At 47.3% G+C, this 20,458-nt stretch overlaps 2 protein-coding genes across 2 annotated transcripts in view; one reads left to right on the top strand and one right to left on the bottom strand.

Annotated features, from left to right (window-relative positions):
- Window positions 1-20,458, bottom strand: part of LOC148436279 (uncharacterized) — a 193,352-nt gene that overhangs the window by 28,254 nt on the left and 144,640 nt on the right. The window lies entirely within an intron of this gene.
- LOC148436282 (uncharacterized) overlaps window positions 1-20,458 on the top strand; it is a 67,541-nt gene that overhangs the window by 4,643 nt on the left and 42,440 nt on the right. The window contains exons 3-5 of the mRNA XM_088465079.1: window positions 5,165-5,350; window positions 5,430-5,553; window positions 7,185-7,282. Coding sequence (XP_088321205.1) covers window positions 5,165-5,350; window positions 5,430-5,553; window positions 7,185-7,282 — 408 coding nt within the window. The remainder of the gene's footprint in view (window positions 1-5,164; window positions 5,351-5,429; window positions 5,554-7,184; window positions 7,283-20,458) is intronic.

The raw sequence follows: 20,458 nt of genomic DNA, 5'->3' as shown, positions 1-20,458 counted from the left end.
ATCTCTATTACTAACACAGGGACCTGAGTGGGGAGGTGAGGGGGTCTGGGAGTGTCACAGTGACATCACTATTATCTCTATTACTAACACAGGGACCTGACTGGGGAGGTGAGGGAGGCTGGGAGAGTCACAGTGACATCACTATTATCTCTATTACTAACACAGGGACCTGACTGGGGAGGTGAGGGAGTCTGGGAGTGTCACAGTGACATCACTATTATCTCTATTACTAACACAGGGACCTGACTGGGGAGGTGAAGAAGTCTGGGAGTATCACAGTGACATCACTATTCTCTCATCCACTGAACTTTCACCAGTAAAATGAGTAACTAGACCAGATTCCAGTAAACATGGAATAAAATGAGGAGTTGTGCTGCTTGTGGAGAAATATTCAGGGCCTTTGAAGTAAATAAAATAAGCTCGCTGTTTGTGTGGTGGGTGGGTAATTTTGTGAGCATATATTGGGATGTAGTCAGGAAGCCGGTGGTCGAAATGCCGACCACCGGCTTACCGGCATGGGATTAATGGTAGGCGTCTAAATACCGACACCAGTCATTAGCTCCACGCCGAAATCCCGACGCCCGGCATACTGAACGTAGGTAAACCGGGCATCGGGAGCTCATAGCCGCAGGGGGGAGGGTTAGGTTTAGGGACTTTCGAGGGGACTTAGGGTTAGGCACCCCCCACCGGGAGGGTTAGGCTAGGGCAGGGATGGGGGACCTCAAGCCCGGGGGCCGTATAAGGCCCCCGGAATCATTTGATCTGGTCCTATGATCTTTTTTCTGCTAGCCTCATCTGGATAGAAGGGTGTCTAGAATGGCACCCTGCAGCCAGAATCTATGCAGCAGTGCCGCCTGGAGCGTCCTTAGGATGCTTCAGACGGTCGCATTGCTGCCCTTACAGCTCCCCGGAGCATCCTCAGGATGCTCCAGGCGTTGTTGTAATCACTGGGGATTGTGGCCCCGTCCCCGTTTGACATCACACGGAGGGGGCGTGGCCTGCATCGGGACCATAATGTTATATATATCAAAATGGCCCCCGGCAGAAAAAAGATTCCCCACCCCTGAGCTAGGGGAAGGGGGGGGTTAGGGTCAGGCAGCCCCCCGGGAGGGTTAGGTTGAGGGTGTGGGGAGGGGTGGAGTTAGGTTTAGGCACTCCTGGGAGGAGGTTAGGGTTAGGCACTAGGGGGGGAAGGTTAGGGTTAGGCACCCCTAAGGGAGGGTTAGGTGAGGGGGGGAGAGGGGAGGGTAGGGTACTTATCTTAGTCGGGATCTTCATCTGCCGGCCTTCCGGCGTTGGGATTTCATCCGCCGGGATTAGGTCCGGGCGGTAATACATACCGATTCCCTTATAACAACAGACTACCACCCTTAAAGAAAAGCCAGTAGAACACCAGCGCTAATACATAGTATGTGACTCTTGAATAAGGTAAGAAATGGCTTTTGGTAATAAAGATATATTTATTAATACAAAATATTATACATTTAATTATGATGTATAAATAACATCAAACTAAATAGAGCAGATTGATGTATATAACATATATTCCACAAGTCAAGAAATCCAGGGATAAAATACATGAGTGCAAACAGATTGCTAGTGTAATAATCTCCAACTGTCAGTGGACAGAATCGTATTTTAGGTTCTATCCTAAGACACAAAAAGAGTCTGTGACCTGGTAAAAAGTTCCTGTATAATGGTGCATACACACGGTCAGATTTTTATTCAGATCTGAACGATAACAGTTTCAAAAATCGTTCATATCTGAAGGAAAATCTGACATGTCTGAACGATGAGCGATGCGCGTTCCCGATGGTCAGATAACGATATCTGACATCTGATGTGTTTGCAGTCAGTTTTGGATGATTTCAGTCATTTTAATGCAGTCAAGAATCGTTCATAGGGCCTGATTCAGACCCACTCGCAAGCGGGTCGATGGTGGGCCAGTACGCACGCGCGAGCCCCGGAGCGAGCGCAAAAAGCACTTGCTCCAGCGCTCGCATACAAAAGGGGCGGCTGTCGATGGTGATAGACAGCTCACCCCGTTTGGAAGGCGGGGAGGGGGGGGTGGCTGGGCAAACGGAGGTGTTCCTGCAGGAACGCCTGCCGTTTGTGGACGGCCCTACTGACATCACTCGTGATGTCAGTAGGTGGACTTCCTGCTTTATTACCGTAAGGATCTCGTCGGAAGCCCGATGGTCGCGATGGTCTTGACCATCGCGACCATCACCTGGCCGCTCGCAATAGCTGTGGGTGGTCACCCACATCTATGCGAGCAGCCAGTAGGCCGCACAAAAAAAAAAAAAACTCGTCGCAGACGGGGCGAGCTGTCGATGTTGAGTGACAGCTCGCCCCGTTTGCTGGGCGGGCCGGGGGCGTGCCTGGCCAAACGGAGGCGTTCCAGTAGGAACGCTTGCCGTTTGGGGGCGGCCCCACTGACATCATCAGTGATGTCAGTGGGGAGCTTCCTGCTCGATCAGAGCAGGAAGCTCCCTGGGGCTTAAGGTTGACGAGACCCTACCTTAGGGTCTCGTCGTAAGCCCCGATGGTCGTGATGGTCTTGACCATCGCGACCATCACCCTTGTCTGTCGTTAGAGCTGTGGGTGTTAACCCACAGCCTAACGATCGTCATGGAGGCGGCCGTTCAGGATGCAAGCGGCCGCTCTGATTCAGAGCGACCGCTTGCATCTAACGACCGCCTCTGAATGAGGCCCTATATCTATACACCAGAACCGCTAATCGGCCTCACCAATATAAGCTGGCCGGAGGAAGTGGCTGCCCGCCAGCAGCCGTCTGTACATTTCTCACCTCTCCACTTGAATAACCAGGCAGGCTCCTGTATTAGGCAGACTGCAGCCAGAGATGTTTGCGGTGCATCCACACTGGGTGTACTAATGTCATTAGCGCTGTAGGATATTGTCCCCACATAAAACAGATAGGAAGTTCCTCCAATAAATATCCTGGTCACGGCACACTTTACATAGCTGAAATCATCAGTCTCTGCTCAAATATAAATGTTAATGCGTTTCAAGTCCGTCCTGGACAGTTTGTCAAGGATTTGGTGGTTTTTTTTATATATCCAAATTAAATGTATAATTTTTTTAATGGATATATTTATTACCAAAAGCCATTTCTTTCCTTATTGAAGAGTCACACATAGGTATTGGCGATTGTTCTCTATTGTGTTTTAATAACCTGAGCTTTTCAGTTGGCTGCGTCTCTGGAGAATTCTATTTACCAGTCCCGCTAGTTTTAGCTTCCATATTTGATGTTTAAGCCTGCAGTGAGCATCTGTGGTCACTTACTACACTGAACCTCCCACCTCAGGCACTGTGTCTTTGTTTGCCCTCTTTTGCCATTGTATGTACTCCCATGTAGGTGTGTGTGCCCAATTAGCGCCCTGTGACGAGCGAAGGTATCTCAGAAACTCTCTCCCTATACCCAAACATACTATTATCTGATGTTTGAGGAACAGGTTGTGCTAGCCTGTGTTGAGATGAGGCATTACTCTGTTGTGTTCATTCTAGCACCCTGCATCGGTCACAACCTGTGCAGTTCCTCTTTCCTGCCTGAGGTGTCGCTCTCTGCTCTGGTACTTATGGAGATTGTGATTTACTTATGCAGGTCAATAGTGAAAACTGTGTTTCTCATTAGGTTTTATGCATTTCTGTGACCTTGTCTTCATTATATCCCTGTTACCTCATCAAGCCCTAGCCTGCACTTCACTTTTGCGAGACAAAAATCGCCCTCTATTATTGGTCTTTATCTTGGCCTATTGTAAGGTTTTTGAGGGTGCTGTAGTCATAATGTCGACATTTACAAAGAGCATGTTGGCATCTACAGATTGTCAACATGTGATATAAACATTAGTCTGGAGCTGAGGGATAGGGTCAGGCTGCAGTAGCGTAGGGTCAGGGGTAGGCTACGGGAGGAGAGGGTTAGACACTAGGGGGAGGGTTGGGCTACGGGCGTGGAAGGCTAGGGTTAGGCTGTGGGAGGTTTAGGCTGCAGGAAGGGAGAGTTAGGGTTAGGCACTAGGGGGAGAGTTAGGGTTATGCTATGGGAGGTTAGGGATAGGGTTAAGCACTAGGGGGAGGGTTAGGCTACGGGAGGGTTAGGGTTACGCTATGGAAGTGTTAGGCTATGGGAGGGGAGAGTTAAACACTAGGGGGAGAGTTAAGGTTAGTCTGCAGGAGAGGAGGATAGAGTTAGGCACCAGGGGTAGGGTTAGGCTATGGGAGGGAAGGTTAGGTTTAGGCTAAGGGAGGGGCGGGTCAGGCACTGGGGGAGGCTTAGGCTATGGGGGGGTCTTCTGCAGGAGGGGAGGTTAGGGTTAGGCCACATGGGAGAGGGTTAGGCACTAGGCGGAAGGTTAGGCTGCGAGAGGGGAGGTTAACTTTAGGCACTAGGGGGTGGGTTAGGGTTAGTTATACTCACCAATGGAAGACCTGCAGGATTAGAGAAAGTTATCAGGACATTACTGCTAGAGCCGCTGGCTCTGCTGTACCAGGTAATCCCCCACTAGACCACCAGGGACGTTTTGGTGACATTCTAAACAGGCTGACATGATGAATGTCGTCATAATAGGCCAAACTCTTTTTGTAGAGTTTTTTTTTGTGTTTCCTCCTCCTCTGCCAGCCCTGTAAATCTAACGGAAGGTAACGTGATCGCTGGTAAATATCTCATACAGTTCCGGACCTTGGCCTCAGAAATTGGCTGTAACACACTGCCAAGGTCTCCAGAAATGCATTTAGGACATGTTGGCTCCCAGGGATCTCATAGCTGCTCTTGCTATTAATTTGATGACTTTGTGCAAGAAGGTAGATCTGTGTTTTAGTGAACTGAACCCAGAGAGATGTGTGGTGTCGGGAAATATGCAGCAGCTTATTTGGATCCCAATTTCTAATCACCCTGGCTACTTCCACCGAGGAGCCTGAGCCGGTCCACTTACCATCTTTTCAGGAGGGACATGTCCTTGGCGGAGTCTATATCAGTGGCAGCCAAAAGTGGCCAGGCACGTCTTCACCGGTGACCCCTATGTTTATATAGAGGAATCGGTGGTAATATCACTCAGCCAAATTGCTCAGAATATTTCCTTGTTTAACTTTGTCAGATTTTAACTTTGTTCCAAAAGTGTTTGAGCTGTTCCTCTTCAATACACAGGATTACACAGTACTAAGGAAGACCTCTGGAGAGCCTGTGGCACAGAGCAGCTGTCCCTTAGGAGGACTGAGCAGGACCCAGAGCCCCATCACGGTGCCTCCACCTCACTCACTGATACATGAGAGACACAATGACCAGAAGATCCTGGAACTCACCAACAAGATCATTCAGCTGCTGACTGGAGAGGTGACTGCTGGGAATGGGACATTATACAGTAACACCAGGGGATGTGTCTGGGTGATGACTGTATCACTGTGTGTGTCAGGTTCCTATAAGGTGTGAGGACGTCACTGTCTATTTCTCCATGGAGGAGTGGGAGTATATAGAGGAACACAGGGGTCTGTACAAGGACGTGATGATGGAGAATCACCGGTCTCTCACATCACTGGGTAAGAGGAGACTGTCACTTACTGTAATGGGGAGAGCAGCTATGGGGCCACCTATATATACATCATCTGATAATCACATATACAGTCAGGTGCATAAATATTGGGACATTGACAGAATTTTCATATTTTGGCCTCTATTCACCACCACAATGGCTTTGAAATGAAACAAACAAAATGTGCTTTAACTGCAGACTTTCAGATTTAATTTGAGGGTAATTACATTCAAATCAGGTGAACGGTGTAGGAATTACAACGGTTTCTATATGTGCCTCCCACTTTTTAAGGGGCCAAAAGTAATGGGACAAACTAAACAATCCTGAATCTAACTTTCACTTTTTAATACTTTGTTGCAAATCCTTTGCAGGCAATTACAGCCTGAAGTCTGGAATGCATAGACATCACCAGACGCTGGGTTTCATCCCTGGTGATGCTCTGCCAGGCCTCTACTGCAAATGTCTTCAGTTCCTGCTTGTTCTTGGGGCATTTTCCCTTCAGTTTTGTCTTCATCAAGTGAAATGCATTCAGGTCAGGGGATTGACTTGGCCATTGCATAACATTCCACTTTTTAGCCTTAAAAAACTCTTTGGTTGCTTTTGCAGTATGCTTCGGGTCATTGTCCATCTGCACTGTGAAGCGCCGTCCAATGAGTTCTGAAGCATTTGACTGAATATGAGCATATAATATTGCCTGAAACACTTCAGAATTAATTCTGCTGCTTTTGTCAGCAGTCACATCATCAATAAATACAAGGGAACCAGTTCCATTGGCAGCCATACATGCACACGCCATGACACTACCACCACCATGCTTCACTGATGAGGTGGTATGTTTTGGATCATGAGCAGTTCCTTTCCTTCTCCATACTCTTCTCTTCCCATCACTCTGGTACAAGTTGATCTGTCTCATCTGTCCATAGGATGTTGTTCCAGAACTGTAATGGCTTTTTTAGATGTTGTTTGGCAAACTCTAATCTGGTCTTCCTGTTTTTGTGGCTCACCAATGGTTTACATCTTGTGGTAAACCCTCTATATTCACTCTTGTGAAGTCTTCTCTTGATTGTTGACTTTGACACATATACACCTACCTCCTGGAGAGTGTTCTTGATTTGGCCAACTGTTCTTCACCAGTTGATTTGGCCACACCTAATGTTTTTGCTATCTCGCTGATGGGTTTGTTTTGATTTTTCAGCCTAATGATGGCTTGCTTCACTGATAGTGACAGCTCTTTGGATCTCATATTGAGAGTCGACAGCAACTGATTCCAAATGCAAATGTCACACCTAGAATCAACTCCAGACCTTTTACCTGCTTAATTGATAATGAAATAACGAGGGAATAGCCCACACCTGTCCATAAAATAGCTTTTGAGTTGATAGTCCCATTACTTTTGGCCCCTTAAAAAGTGGGAGGCACATATAGAAACCGTTGTAATTCCTACACCGTTCACCTGATGTGGATGTAATTACCCTCAAATTAAATCTGAAAGTCTGCAGCTAAAGCACATCTTGTTTGTTTCATTTCAAAGCCATTGTGGTGGTGAATAGAGGCCAAAATATGAAAATTCTGTCAATGTCCCAATATTTATGCACCTGACTGTATACAGTGCAATCAGTCACTGTGTGTCTCCTACAGATGGAGCCAGTAACAGTAATACCCCAGAGAGATGTCCCCGTCCTCTTTATTCCCAGGATGATACAGAGGAGAATCACAATAACCCACAGGACTATCAGGTATATGAAATTTAGGGTCTCTCCAAAATAGTGATTGTACAGATGTGTCCTCTTACATTCTTGCCGACTGCTCTACAAAGGTGCGCACGCATTGCGCCATGTGATTATCCACCGCTGCGTTCGGTACGGTACGCCATGGCACGCACTGAGATCGCACCATGCAATCCTATGGGGTCGTGGGTGTGGACGCAGCAAAGATGCGAGAGGACGTTTCTGTACATAATATGATCTGTAGAGAAGCTGAGCGGATCTTATAACCTGATATTGTTTTATTTAATCTCACTTCATTAAAGGACAGTATTACAGTTTTAGTTAGCAAAACAATTATCAGACACTAATGCTTGGTACACACTGACGGATATATTAGCCGATCAATTGGTCGGCCAATATATCTGGTGGCCGTCGGCCAGTGTGTACCAGCGATATGTATACTACCAAATATTACCCTGTATAGCAGGATAACAGAGATAAAAAACTCCTTTGTGGGGTTACTCTTATAAATTGAATGTAATGAAATAAATCTAAAATATAACTTTTATTAAATCTGCACTTAAAAGAAAAAAATGAAAAACTACTTTTACACACATAAGACTCAGACAAGACATAAACTGCGATATTTATCAATGTTACCACAGGAAAATGTACAAATAAGAATTCAATATATATAAAAGATATTGCGTTAATTCCCCTTATTTAGGGGCATATTCAATTAGATGCGAAAAGTTTTGTACTTTTCGCATGCCGGACTTTTCGCCGACATCGCTGGTTTTCCATGCGAAAAAGTATCGCCCGCGTCCCCGCTTATCCCCGTGTTCTATTAGAAAATGGCTCCTGGCAAAACGCAAACAGGCGAAAAGTGCTGTCAGATTTGGGGAAATCAGCCCAACACCCCCAAAAGATGCACTAACATTGAGGATCATTATAGATGCCCCCGAATAGCCCTGCTGAAGATATTTGGGGTACTTAAATGCTCTCATTTGCTGCTAATTAGCGTCTTTGCACAAGTGGTGAAGAATAGTGTTTAGCAGTTTTTTTGGTGAAAATAACCAGTCCCAGCAACTTTGGGGTACATGAAAATGGGTGCAAACATGGTTAAAAATCGCAAAAGCGAGGTCTTAAAAAACGTGAAAAACGCACCTTCAGCAAGCACCTGCAATAAACCCCCCCCAATACTTTGAGACCCCCCAAAGTCTATTTCGCTACTTTTTATGTTTGTACCCCAACTTTGAACTTTTTCGCCCCCTTTTTCAAAAGTCAATTTTTGGGGTGGTGTTTGAATTTTTTGGGGATTTTTTTTTGACGCAGTTTACTTTTGGGGACCTGTCCTAAGGGTGCAGGGTGGTTTCCCCACCTTTGCACCCCAAAACCGCAATTCTGCACTTTTTTTCGACGGCTATTCAGAGGCGAAACTTTTCTGCCGGGGACATTACATTGCGTTTCTGCACCGGTGAAAAGTCGGCGCAATTGAATACGGGGCAAAGTTTCCGCTGGCGACATGTCACCGGCGAAACTTTTTCGACGAAAACGGCTTTTCGCCGCTAATTGAATATGCCCCTTAATGGGAAATAGAGGCAAAATATTAGATATGCTTGTTCAGATAGTATCTCACGTAATATTTCTTATAGCAAAATTGCTCTGTATATGTATTGCAAGCCATATCTCACACCAGCGTCCGGAGAATTAACCCTTTAATCATATGCTTATCCACACAAATGCGTAAACCCTTAATTATGTAATTGTGCACACTAAGGCCCTGATTCAGAGCCGGACGTTCTGACAGAGCGCTTGCTCTGAATCAGGGCCGGGCTTTTGTTTGCGAGCGGCCATGATGATGGCCGCGATGGTCAAGACCATCGCGACCATCGGGCTTGCGACGAGACCCTTTTGGTAGGGTCTCGTGGCCGCAAGCCCCAGAGAGCTTTCGGCTCAAATTGAGCCGGAAGCTCTCCCACTGACATCACTTGTGATGTCAGTGGGGCCGCCCCCAAATGGTAGGCGTTCCTTCGGGAACGCCTCCGTTTGCTCGGCCACACCCCCGGCCCGCCTACGAAAGGGGGCGAGCTGTCACTCACCATCGACAGCTCGCCCTCTTTGTTGCGAGACCCGGAGCGACGGAGTGCCCTTCGCTATCCGGGTCTCGCGCATGCGCACGACGGAGCCGGCTCCAGTGGGCCATCATCGACCGGGTTGCGATCGCTCAGCGCTTGCGACCGGGTCTGAAGCAGGCCCTAATACCATTTATTAGTGTTAATTAGGGATATATAACATCCATGACGTACATCAAATCACGTTTTCCATTTGTATGTAGAAGTTTTCTATTCTAATGATCTGTGCTCTTATCCTCCTTTCCAAATGATTCCAACTGGCTGACAAATAATAATTATTGTCATCAATAAAACCTAGAACCTCTGTATAAATCACAGTTGCTATAGTGTGAAGGGATAGCAAAGGACACTATAGCAACTGTGATTTCTACAGATAAAAATCACCAATAACAAGTAGTTATATATACATTATTTAGATGTCAATTAATGTACATGTGTGGCATATACTGAAATTAAATATATTTATTATTGTGTTACAGAATAACTTTACTTCATAAAACATGTAGAAATAAAATCACAGTGTTGATATAGCATGTAAAAACATGCAAAAAACAAATGATCTCACCCTCAACCCTACGGGGTAAATTTACTAAGGTGAGCGTTTTCAGAAGTGAGTTTTAAAAGTGATGTTGCCTATAGCAACCAATCAGATTCTACTTAACAATTAACTAGCACCTTCTAGAAGATAATAGCTAGAATCTGATTGGTTGCCTATGGGCAACATCTCTTCTAAAACTCACTTCTAAAAACTCTCACTTTAGTAAATTTACCCCTTATAGTCCATGGTTTGCTTGTTCCTACGCAATACCTTTGTCACGGGGAGTACCAGAATAAGTGATGCGACTGTCCACCTGATGTACACCTGGTCACCGATAGAGGGATGTCCCTTTTAAATGGTCATATTGGTCAACAGTGACGGGTCCTCAAATTGCACAGTGTTTGTATGTGATATAATCCAAGTTGATGCTGTTGGTACTTTCCCAGTGGGACTTTGTCCTTTTTGTTCCAAAAGGCTGGTTCAGGCTAAGGTGGTGTAGTCCAAAATGAATGGATCCACAAAGAGAGGGTGAGGGTGAAGATCTCTGGTAATCCTGGATTACCAGAGATCTTTACCCTCACCCTCTCTTTATGACCATTTCAAAGGGACATACCTCTATCGGTGACCAGGTGTACATCGAGTGGACAGTCACATCACTTGTTCTGGTACTCCCAGTGTCCATACAAAGGTATTGTGTAGGAACAGGCAAAACCATGGACTATTAGGGTTGAGGGTGAGATAATTTGTTTTTACATGTTTTTACATGCTATATCAACACTGTGATTTTATTTCTACATGTTTTATGAAGTAAAGTTATTCTTTAACACAAAAATAAATATATTTTATTTCAGTATATGCCATACATGTACATTAATTGACATCTAAATAATGTATATTTCTACTTCAGGGTCCATAGGGTATCCACAGGATACCTTGGGGTATAGGCGATGGCTGCAGACATCTGGGCACCACAGTGTTAAACTTTCAGCCTCCCAGGATGCACTGGGGTCCCTCTCCTATACCCCGCCCCGAGCCTCAGGCCCTCAGTTTTCGTCGGTGCCCGGCCGAAGTCGGATGCACCTACACAGAGGGGGGCCAGGAAGGCCCTGAAGTTCTTCTGAAGCAGCTGTGGCTGCACAAAGATGAGTGTACAGCATGGACAGTCAGTATTGACGTCCATGCCGTCACTCCTACACCCCGCTGGTACCAGAACGCTGGTACTGATCCGGGGATTTTGGTGGATAACGGAGGGTCATCACTAGCAGTGACCCCGGCTATCCAGACTGTGGCCGGATTTACGGAGAATAAAGGTAAGCGGCGGAGTCCGGCGGCGGGTCCCCGCTGATTGACACAGTCCTTAGTCCCCAGGCAGGGGGCTCCCTGGGGACTGGCTGCAGCGTGGAGCCAGGTCATAAAACCTGCGCTTCCACTACCCCCTGGGACAGCGGGCCGAGGCGATATGGACCACGTCCGGCGTCCTGGGAATAAATGCATGCCAGGGGAGCGCGCTTTCCCTGCACAGCATGCAGCGCCTCCCCCGCTGCAAACGGCCTTTCCACTACGGTCTGGCATCTGCAAGCGCTCCTCCCCCAGGCCCAGCCTCCTTTCTGCTCCTCGGCGGCCATTTTCTAGGATCTGGCAAGCGTTGCTGGACGCTGATAACGGAGGCATCGTGGTCTGGGTCCCCCCTGCAGAACTCTCCTCCGGTGCAAGGTCAGAGTATGCAGCGCTGTTTCCTACCAGGCTGATTTCTGGGTAGTTGATCACAGCGCTGATAGTGCAGGGATTATTCTGCATTGTATGTGACTGAATGCGAGTAACTGCTACTTTCACTTTCTACTGTCAGCCATTTTAGCTGTCCCTGTTTTCTCTGCTCAAGCCCTTGCGGTGCGGTGCTGCAGGGTGTTATTGCCTCACTATACAAATATTTGTCAGTGTGGTGCGTCACATACAGCTCCGGTTCACTCGTCACAGTGAACGCGATTACCCTCTCCCACCAAAGTGTACTATATGTGGTGTTACACTAGTAGAGGGGGATGGAAACTCTGAGGAGTTATGTAAGGCATGCTTTCGATTGGCACGCCCGATTTCTGTCTCTGCTCCTGTGCAGGAGCTGCCCTGGGCTTGTTTTGCTAAGGCACTTACAACCCTAGTGGGCCAGCTAGCGACGCCCCCTGCGTTTCCCCAAATGGGGTTGTCACAGCAGTCTATGGTGTCGTCTCCCCTACAGGGGTTCCCCAGACAGTTAGTGGTACCCCAGAGTCTCCCACTCTCGCCCCCTCAGGTCACACAAGAGCCTGCGTGGGTTAATACATTGTCCGCTTCGGTGCAACACCTGTCGGACATTTTAAAACGGGGGGTCATCACTGCAGCCGCAGCAGTTGCACTCTCAGGCTGATCTAAATGATCAGGATGATGTGTCATCTGATGACGGAGAGATGCTTGACCTCTCTGTCTATATACCAGGCCTTATACGTGCGGTCCGCACGGCTTTGGTTATTGAGGATGACGAACCTCCTGCTGCCAAATCCAAATATGACTTTATCAAGGATATTAAAGGTGACGCTACAGTATTTCCCCTATCTGGTCAGCTAGTGGATCATTTAGAGGAAGCGTGGAAGACTCCAGGTAAACGTTTTCAGCCTCAGAGGCGTTTGGCAGTGGCAAATGGGAAACCCCGCCACAGGTAGTTTCTCATGTCACACGTCTAGTGAAGAGTGCTACATTGCCTTTGCCATCCATGTCCTCCTTAAAAGATCCTACGGATCTCAAGGTTGAAATATGTCTCAAATCCATGTATTCCCTTGCAGGAGGGGTGTCCAGACCGGCTATGGCCGTGTGCTGGGTAGCCAGAGCCATGGAACATTGGGCTGATACTTTGGAGGCGTCTCTGGACCCGGATGCTTCACCTAAACAGGTGGAGCTGGTAGGTAATCTCAGGGACTCAGTCTCTTACATTAATGAGGTGGCCTTAGATATAGGCCTTCTGGCTTGTAGACTATCCTCGGCAGCTGTGGCAGCTCGGTGCACTCTGTGGTTGCGATCTTGGAAGGTGGATGCTGATTCCAAGAAGGGTTTGGAGGGTCCTTTTTGGCCCTGATCTGGACAAAATTGTGGCTACTCTGGCGGCTGCTAAATCTGCGGTCCTGCCATCGGCTACAGTCCCATCAGTGTTGGGTTCTTCATCCTTTCGGCCCTATAGAACCCAGAGTAAGCCCAGGGTGCAGTCCTTTCCAAGGCGGCCAGCCGCCAAGAAACCTACAAAGCCAAAGAAGCAGGCCTGGAGCACCAGACGTCCGACTCCCAAGTCCGACGACAAACCTTTGGCCTGACGGTACAGGCCTTTCTTTGGGGGACCCCAAAGTGGGAGGCCGACTTCTGCTATTCGCCCAGAATTGGTGTCTGACCACCTCAGACACATGGGTAAGAGAAGTGGTTTCTCAGTGGTACGCCCTCTACTTCCGCAGGAGGCCTCCCAGCAGGTTTTTCACCACGGGCCTTCAGTCCAATCAGAACAAGGCCCTAGAGTTCAACAAGGTATTGCGCTCTATGCACCAAGATGGGGTCATAGTGCCGGTCCCTTTGTCTCAGAGGGGATTGGGGTATTACTCCAATCTTTTTCTGGTACAGAAACCCAATGGGACCTACCGGCCAATACTCAACCTCAAATCCCTCAACAAATTTTTGCGGGTTCCGCGGTTCAGGATGGAGACCCTGCGTACCATCATTTTAGCAATGGAACCTGAGGATTTCATGGTGCCGCTGGATATTCAGGATGCTTACCTGCATATCCCTATTGTCTCAGCACACCATAGTTTCCTAAGGTTTGCAGTGGCCCAGGACCACTTTCAATTTCAAGCACTGCCCTTTGGTCTGGAGTGTTCACCAAAGTTATGGCAGTTATGGCAGCTCACATGCGGATGCAGGGAGTGCGCTTGTTGCCCTATCTGGACGACCTCCTGTTGTTGGCAGAGTCTCCAGAGAGACTTCAGCGCCATCTGCAATTGACAGTCTCTGTATTGCAGACTCACGGCTGGCTGATAAATTGGAAAAAATCCTCCCTGATACCATCACAGAGGATGCTCCACCTAGGAGCTTTGTTGGATTCCCAACATCAGAGGATCTTTGTGACGGAGGAAAAGATCTCTGCATTACAGGCAAAGGTTCGTACTTGCCTGCGGAGTCGCCGGGTGTCTGTTCACTCGGCGATGAGGTTACTGGGTTCAGTGGTGTCGATGTACGACATGGTGGAGTTTGCTCAGTTCCACTCCAGACCTCTGCAGAAGTTGATCCTCTCCAGATGGAATGGGTTGCCCCACTGGATAAAGACACAGAGGATGGTGCTGTCCCCGGAGGTACGTCTGTCATTAGCTTGGTGGCTGCAGACTACTCACCTGAACAAGGGGCGCCCCTTTTGGATTGCGGACTGGATCCTTCTGAGACGGATGCCAGTCTGCGAGGTTGGGGAGCAGTCTCTGGTCCTCACTTCTTCCAGGGAAGGTGGACACCAGCAGAAGCTGCTCTTCCAATAAACATTTTGGAGTTTCGAGCAGTGTTCAAAGCTCTCCAGCAGGCAAGACAGGTCCTGCACGGAAGACCCGTGCAGGTACAGTGAGACAATGCCACCACGGTGGCTTATATAAATCGCCATGGAGGGACCCGCAGTCAGGCGGCTCTGACAGAGGTGTCCCGCATTCTAGCCTGGGCGGAAAGGCATCTCACTGCAATATCGGCAGTGTTCATACCAGGAGTCCTAAACTGGGAAGCAGACTTTCTCAGCTGTCAAGACGTGCATCCAGAAGAGTGGTCTCTTCACCAGGAGGTGTTTCAGCTGCTGATGAACAAGTGGGGCCTACCAGAGATAGATCTCATGGCCTCCCGACACAACAACAAACTGCCTGTGTACGGGTCAAGAACAAGGGACGTAAAGGCATTTCTAGTGGATGCTCTGTTGGTCAGGTCGACCTTCCAGTTTGCATATCTCTTCCCTCCATTCTCCCTTCTTCCTCGAGTGATTCGCAAATTCAAGCAAGAAGGCGGCACGCTCATGCTGATAGCTCCAGAACGGCCCAGAAGGCACTGGTACTCAGATCTCAGGAGCCTATCCGTAGACGCTCCGATGCTGTTGCCGCTACGTCTGGACCTGTTGTCTCAAGGTCCTTGTTGTCACCCGGACCTGGGTCGTCTGTCTTTGACGGTGTGGCTGTTGAGACTGCCCTCTTGAGGTCCAGGGGTTTTTCCAGCTCTGTGGTTAACACTATGCTCAGAGCTCGGAAGTAATTTTCTGCAAGAATTTACCACCGAGTGTGGCATACTTTCTTTGAATGGTGTCGACCTAAAGGATATGATCCTCAGGTTTTTAGGATATCCAGGATCTTGGCTTTCCTACAGGCAGGCTTAGATCATGGTCTTCGCCTTGCTTCACTGAAGGTGCAGATTTCCGCCCTCTCAGTGTGGTTTCAGCGTAGGATTGCTACACTTGCTGATGTCCACACCTTCACACTATGTGTACTTCGCATACAGCCTCCCTTTGTTCCACCTGTGGCTACTTGGGACCTGGCTGTGGTCCTTAGGGCTCTCCAAGGACCGCCATTTGAACCACTGGGCTCAGTGGATCTAAATTGGCTCACAGTTAAGACTGTGTTCCTTCTGGCCATTGCTTCGGCCAGAAGAGTGTCAGATTTGGGGGCTCTCTCATGTCGCCCTCCATTTCTAATTTTTCATAGGGACAGGGCAGTGCTGCGCACTCGTCCTGGGTTCCTACGTAAGGTGGTATCTAGTTTCCACATCACTGAGGAAATCATAGTTCCGGCCTTCAATTCCCCAGACTTATCTGCTGGTGAGGCCTCCTTGGATGTGGTACGGGCCTTAAGGATTTATGTTGACTATACCAGTTCATTTAGGAAATCGGACTCTGTTTGTCCTCTATGATTTCCATAAGAAGGGTTGGCCTGCCACTAAGCAGACTTTGGCAGGATGGATTTGCATGGCGATTTCTGAGGCTTACATTCATGAGGGCTTTCCTGTACCATCCTCTTAAAGCTCAGTCTACTCGGTCTGTGAGTCCTTCATGGGCAGCTCGCCGTGGTGCCTCTACACTTCAGCTGTGCAAGGCAGCCACGTAGTCTTCTGTCCATACCTTTTGTGAGGTATTATGCATTTGATACATTCGCCTCTCAGGATGCTTCCTTCGGGTGGCGGATTATCCTTACAGCACAGGAGCGTCCCCACCCTTGAAGGATACTGCTTTTGGGACATCCCCAAGGTATCCTGAAGTAGGATATAGACCCTGAAGTAGAAAATAAGAGATATGGTAAGAACTTACCCTTGATATCTCTATTTCTACGAAGTCCATAGGGTTCTACATGATTCCCGCCCTGTCACACCTGTACTGCAGATGGGCTTTGCTCTGGTCACCGTTTTTTCTGTCTTCTTCTGGTGAGAATGTGATTTCTTGTGTGTTCCAGACTTTCTTCTCTCTCTTTTTTTCTCCTCCTCCGGCCTATGGCTTGTGACGAAACTAAGGGCCTGAGGCTCGGGGGCAGGGTATAGGAGAGGGACCCCAGTACATCCTGGGACGCTGAAAGTTTAACTCTGTGGTGCCCGGATGTCTGCCGCCATCGCCTATACCCCAAGGTATCCTGTGGAACCCTATGGACTTCGTAGAAATAGAGATAACAAGGGTTAGTTCTTACCATATCTCTTATTATAACCCATTCATAGCGCTACTACTTGTTATTGGTGATTTTTATCTGTATAAATCACAGTTGCTATAGTGTCCTTTGCTATCTCTTCACACTATAGCAACTGTGATTTATACAGGGGTTGTAGGTTTTTTTGATGACCCATACGTGTATGCTTGTAGACATTATAGAACACATTTTACAATTGTAAAGCGCAACAGAATATGCTGCACTATATAAGAAACTGTTAATAAATAAATAAATAATGTACACAAGAGCACACATCATTATAATAGAAAACTTCTACATACAAATGGAAAACGTAATTTGATGTACCCTATTATTATTATTATTTATTATTATTATTATTATTATCCTTTATATGGCGCCACAAAGGTTCCGCAGCGCCTTACACAGTACATAAATGAGCACACAAGAAAATGAGTTAATAGTAATACAAACAATGCAGGACAAGGACATGGTTTATACACATAGCTGCATAACACAAGCAGCAGGGCCTCCGCAACCAAATGTTAGGTGCCAATTGGGGAGTTAGGAGTAAATGATACTATAAGTAGGTATAGGAGAAGCACGTGAGGGACGAGGGCCCTGCTTGTGAGAGCTTACATTCTAAAGGGGAGGGGCAGACAGACAGGGGCGAGAGAGATGGGGTAGATAGTGAGGAAGGAGCATGGAGCAGTGGGTTAGGATATGTGCTGCAGTATGTGTGTGTATAAGATGACCTGATGACCAAAATTAAGGCCCTCATTCAGAGCCGTACGCTCTGAGCAGAGCGCACGCTTTGAATGAGGGCCGCCCTCCATAATTATGGAGCGTCCTCCTGGACGCTCGTATAGCTGTGGGTCACCGCGTGACCATCGCGACCATCGCCACTGCGAGCCGGAGCCTGCGGTTGAGGTTTTCAACCGCAAGGCCCGGAGTGATTTTGTCTCTATCAGAGCCAAAATCACTCCCACTCCCATCGACAGCACGCCCCCTTTGATCAGACACAACGAGTGAAGGAAAGTCCTTCGCTCGTCGCGTCTGGCGCATGCGCACGACGGAGCTCCCTCCGTCGTGCGCATGCTCAGTGCAGACCATCGACCCACTTGCGAGCGGACAGCCGCTCGCGAGTGGGTCTGAATCAGGCCCTAAGTCCCTCATTCATCTATCTCTATGACAGAAAATAGATTGTTTATGTGTTGTTTACATGAGAGATGTACAAAATAAAGTTGTAGCACTTTAATTTTTGTGTGTTGCATTTTAGCATCTAAATACATTCTTCTGGATGTTATATACCCCTAATGAACACTAATAAATGGTATTAGTGTGCACAATTACATCATTAAGGGTTTACCCATTTGTGGGGATAAGCAATATGATTAAAGGGTTAATTCTCCAGACGCTGGTGTGAGATATGGTTTGCAATACACATACAGAGCAATTTTGCTATAAGAATTATTAGTGATATACTATCTGAACAAGTATATCCAATATTTCACCTCTTTCCCATTAAATATGGAAAAGGGGAATTAACGCAATATCTTATGAGTTCTTATTTGTACATTTTCCTGTGGTAACATTGATAAATATCGCAGTTTATATTTTGTCTGAGTCTTATGTGTGTAAAAGTATTTTTTCGTTTTTCTTTTAAGTGCAGATTTAATAAAAGTTATATTTTATATTTATTTCATTACATTAAAATTGATAAGAGTGCCCCCACAAAGGATTTTTTTCTGTTATCCAGCTATACAGGGTAATATTTGGTAGTATACATTTGTAGTCATTACTTCGGGGGAGCACCAACAACTGGGTCAATATAAGGGGGTTCCCCTCAATACTAATTTATATGTTGGTCTTAATATCTTTGTATCACATCTCTTATCCTGTGCAGAGTCTTCCCTTGTTTGTCTATGTACCAGCGATATGTCTGTGACCGACGTCGTTCAGACATATCGCGTCGGCTGTGCTGCAGAGCCGATATATCTGGCCATTGGCCAGTGTGTACGACTGCCCGTACACATGCAATGGGGGCGGGACCCGCGACCACAAGCAGATGGTGGTCATTCACTGTGTATGAACGACCATCATCTGCCTCCCCTCTCTTACAAGCCCTCCACTGGCTCCCCTTCCCTTCCAGAATCCAATTCAAGGTTCTCACCCTAACTTACAAAGCCCTCACCCATTCCTCTCCCATTTACATCGCTGATCTCATCTACCTTCACTCTTCTGTCCGCCATCTTCTTTCACATAATACACACCACCTTTCATGCCAACTGATTACTTCCTCCCACTCCCGCCTCCCAAGATTTTGCCCGTGCTGCTCCCCACCTTTGGAACTCCCTCCCTCTCCCCATCAGACTCTCCACCTCTCTACAATCATTCAAACGAGCTCTTAAGACCCACTACTTCATTAAAGCCTTCCAGCTCCCATCCTAACTTGCTGCTACATCTTCCTTCCTCCCCGCCTACCCCATCTGTGTCACTCCTGTTTGTCTGCCCCTCCCTTATAGAATGTAAGCTCTTTCGAGCAGGGCCCTCTACCCTCTTGTGCTTCTCCCTTCTGTAATGTCATTTATCTCTTACTCCCCACTAGGGCAACTAACACTTGGCTGCATATGTGGGTGTAGAGATCGCTAATAGAGCAATGTTTATTATATATGTCCGTGTATTGTATTGTATAGTACTGTAAGTCGCTGGTTACTTGTTTATGTACTGTGTAAGGCGCTGCGGAACACTTGTGGCGCCTTATAAATAAATGATAATAATCACTGGATCTGCAGATATATTGGTGCAGTGTGTACCCACCTTAATATACATTGATTACATGAATTGGGGTGTTTGAACTACATATGTGCACAATGGTCTCCCTGACTCCTCTTCAGCAGGATAATATAGTAGGAGGGAGAAGCTTCTTTATCTGAGCCGACCGTGTTTGAGTGACAGGTTGGCGGGCTTGCTGTGAAGAAATAGTGTTTGGATTGGTTGATTCATGGGGGCAGGGCCAGTGATGTTACAGCAACACAGTCTCCTCTTTCCTGACCATTATCGGAGCCCATCTGGATATGTGGGGATGGGGGCTGCACATCCTTTCATGTTACTATGGTAATAAGGTCTGTGCTGATAGTGGAATTAGTGACTCTTTATAGTTCACTTGGATAAAGATGAAAATAATGTTGGTTAATACAGCGCTAACACGTCCCCATGTACGTATAAAGAGTGTTAGTATATGTACAAGGGACTAGTTTGTGCTCTAGTAACCAATACTAACCCCATCTGAACACTGTGATATAGATAAGGCAGGACCTGTACTGAGCACTGTACTTCCCTCCATGGTTCACATCTGAGCTTATCAGGTTTGGGTTATAGAGGTTTTTACAGTTACTGACTTCCAGGGCCGGATTAAGGCTTGTTGGGGCCACAGGGCAACTAAGTTGTGGGGGCCCATCAATAAAATTGCCACGGCCTCACGCAGCAACTACTATGCCCCTTACCTTGTCTCTGCACCCTCCACTGACGGGCAAGGTGGGAGCATACTACATCATGTCTGCGACACTGCTGGGAACCGTCTCCTGTATATGTAGATAAAGATATATATATATATATATATATATATATACATACACACACAGTAGAGGAGGAGAGGGAGACAGAGGGAGGGAGAGAGTGGGAAGGGAGTTGGGGAGAGAGAAGGAGAGAGGGACTAGGATAACTATATCTACAAGTGATGGGCTAGGCTCCGCAAGGGTGTTGCTATCATTTTATTTTTGAGATAATACAAGCCCCAGCATACCATGGTATTGGCTGACAGACGTGTGCACGTTCTTCTCAATCCGGTGTAGGCAAGATT

Source organism: Taudactylus pleione, unplaced genomic scaffold (genome assembly GCF_031769625.1).
Source record: "Taudactylus pleione unplaced genomic scaffold, aTauple2 ptg001845l, whole genome shotgun sequence".
NCBI classification, from domain to species: Eukaryota; Metazoa; Chordata; class Amphibia; order Anura; family Myobatrachidae; genus Taudactylus; species Taudactylus pleione.
This window is presented reverse-complemented; position numbering and strand designations above follow the sequence as displayed.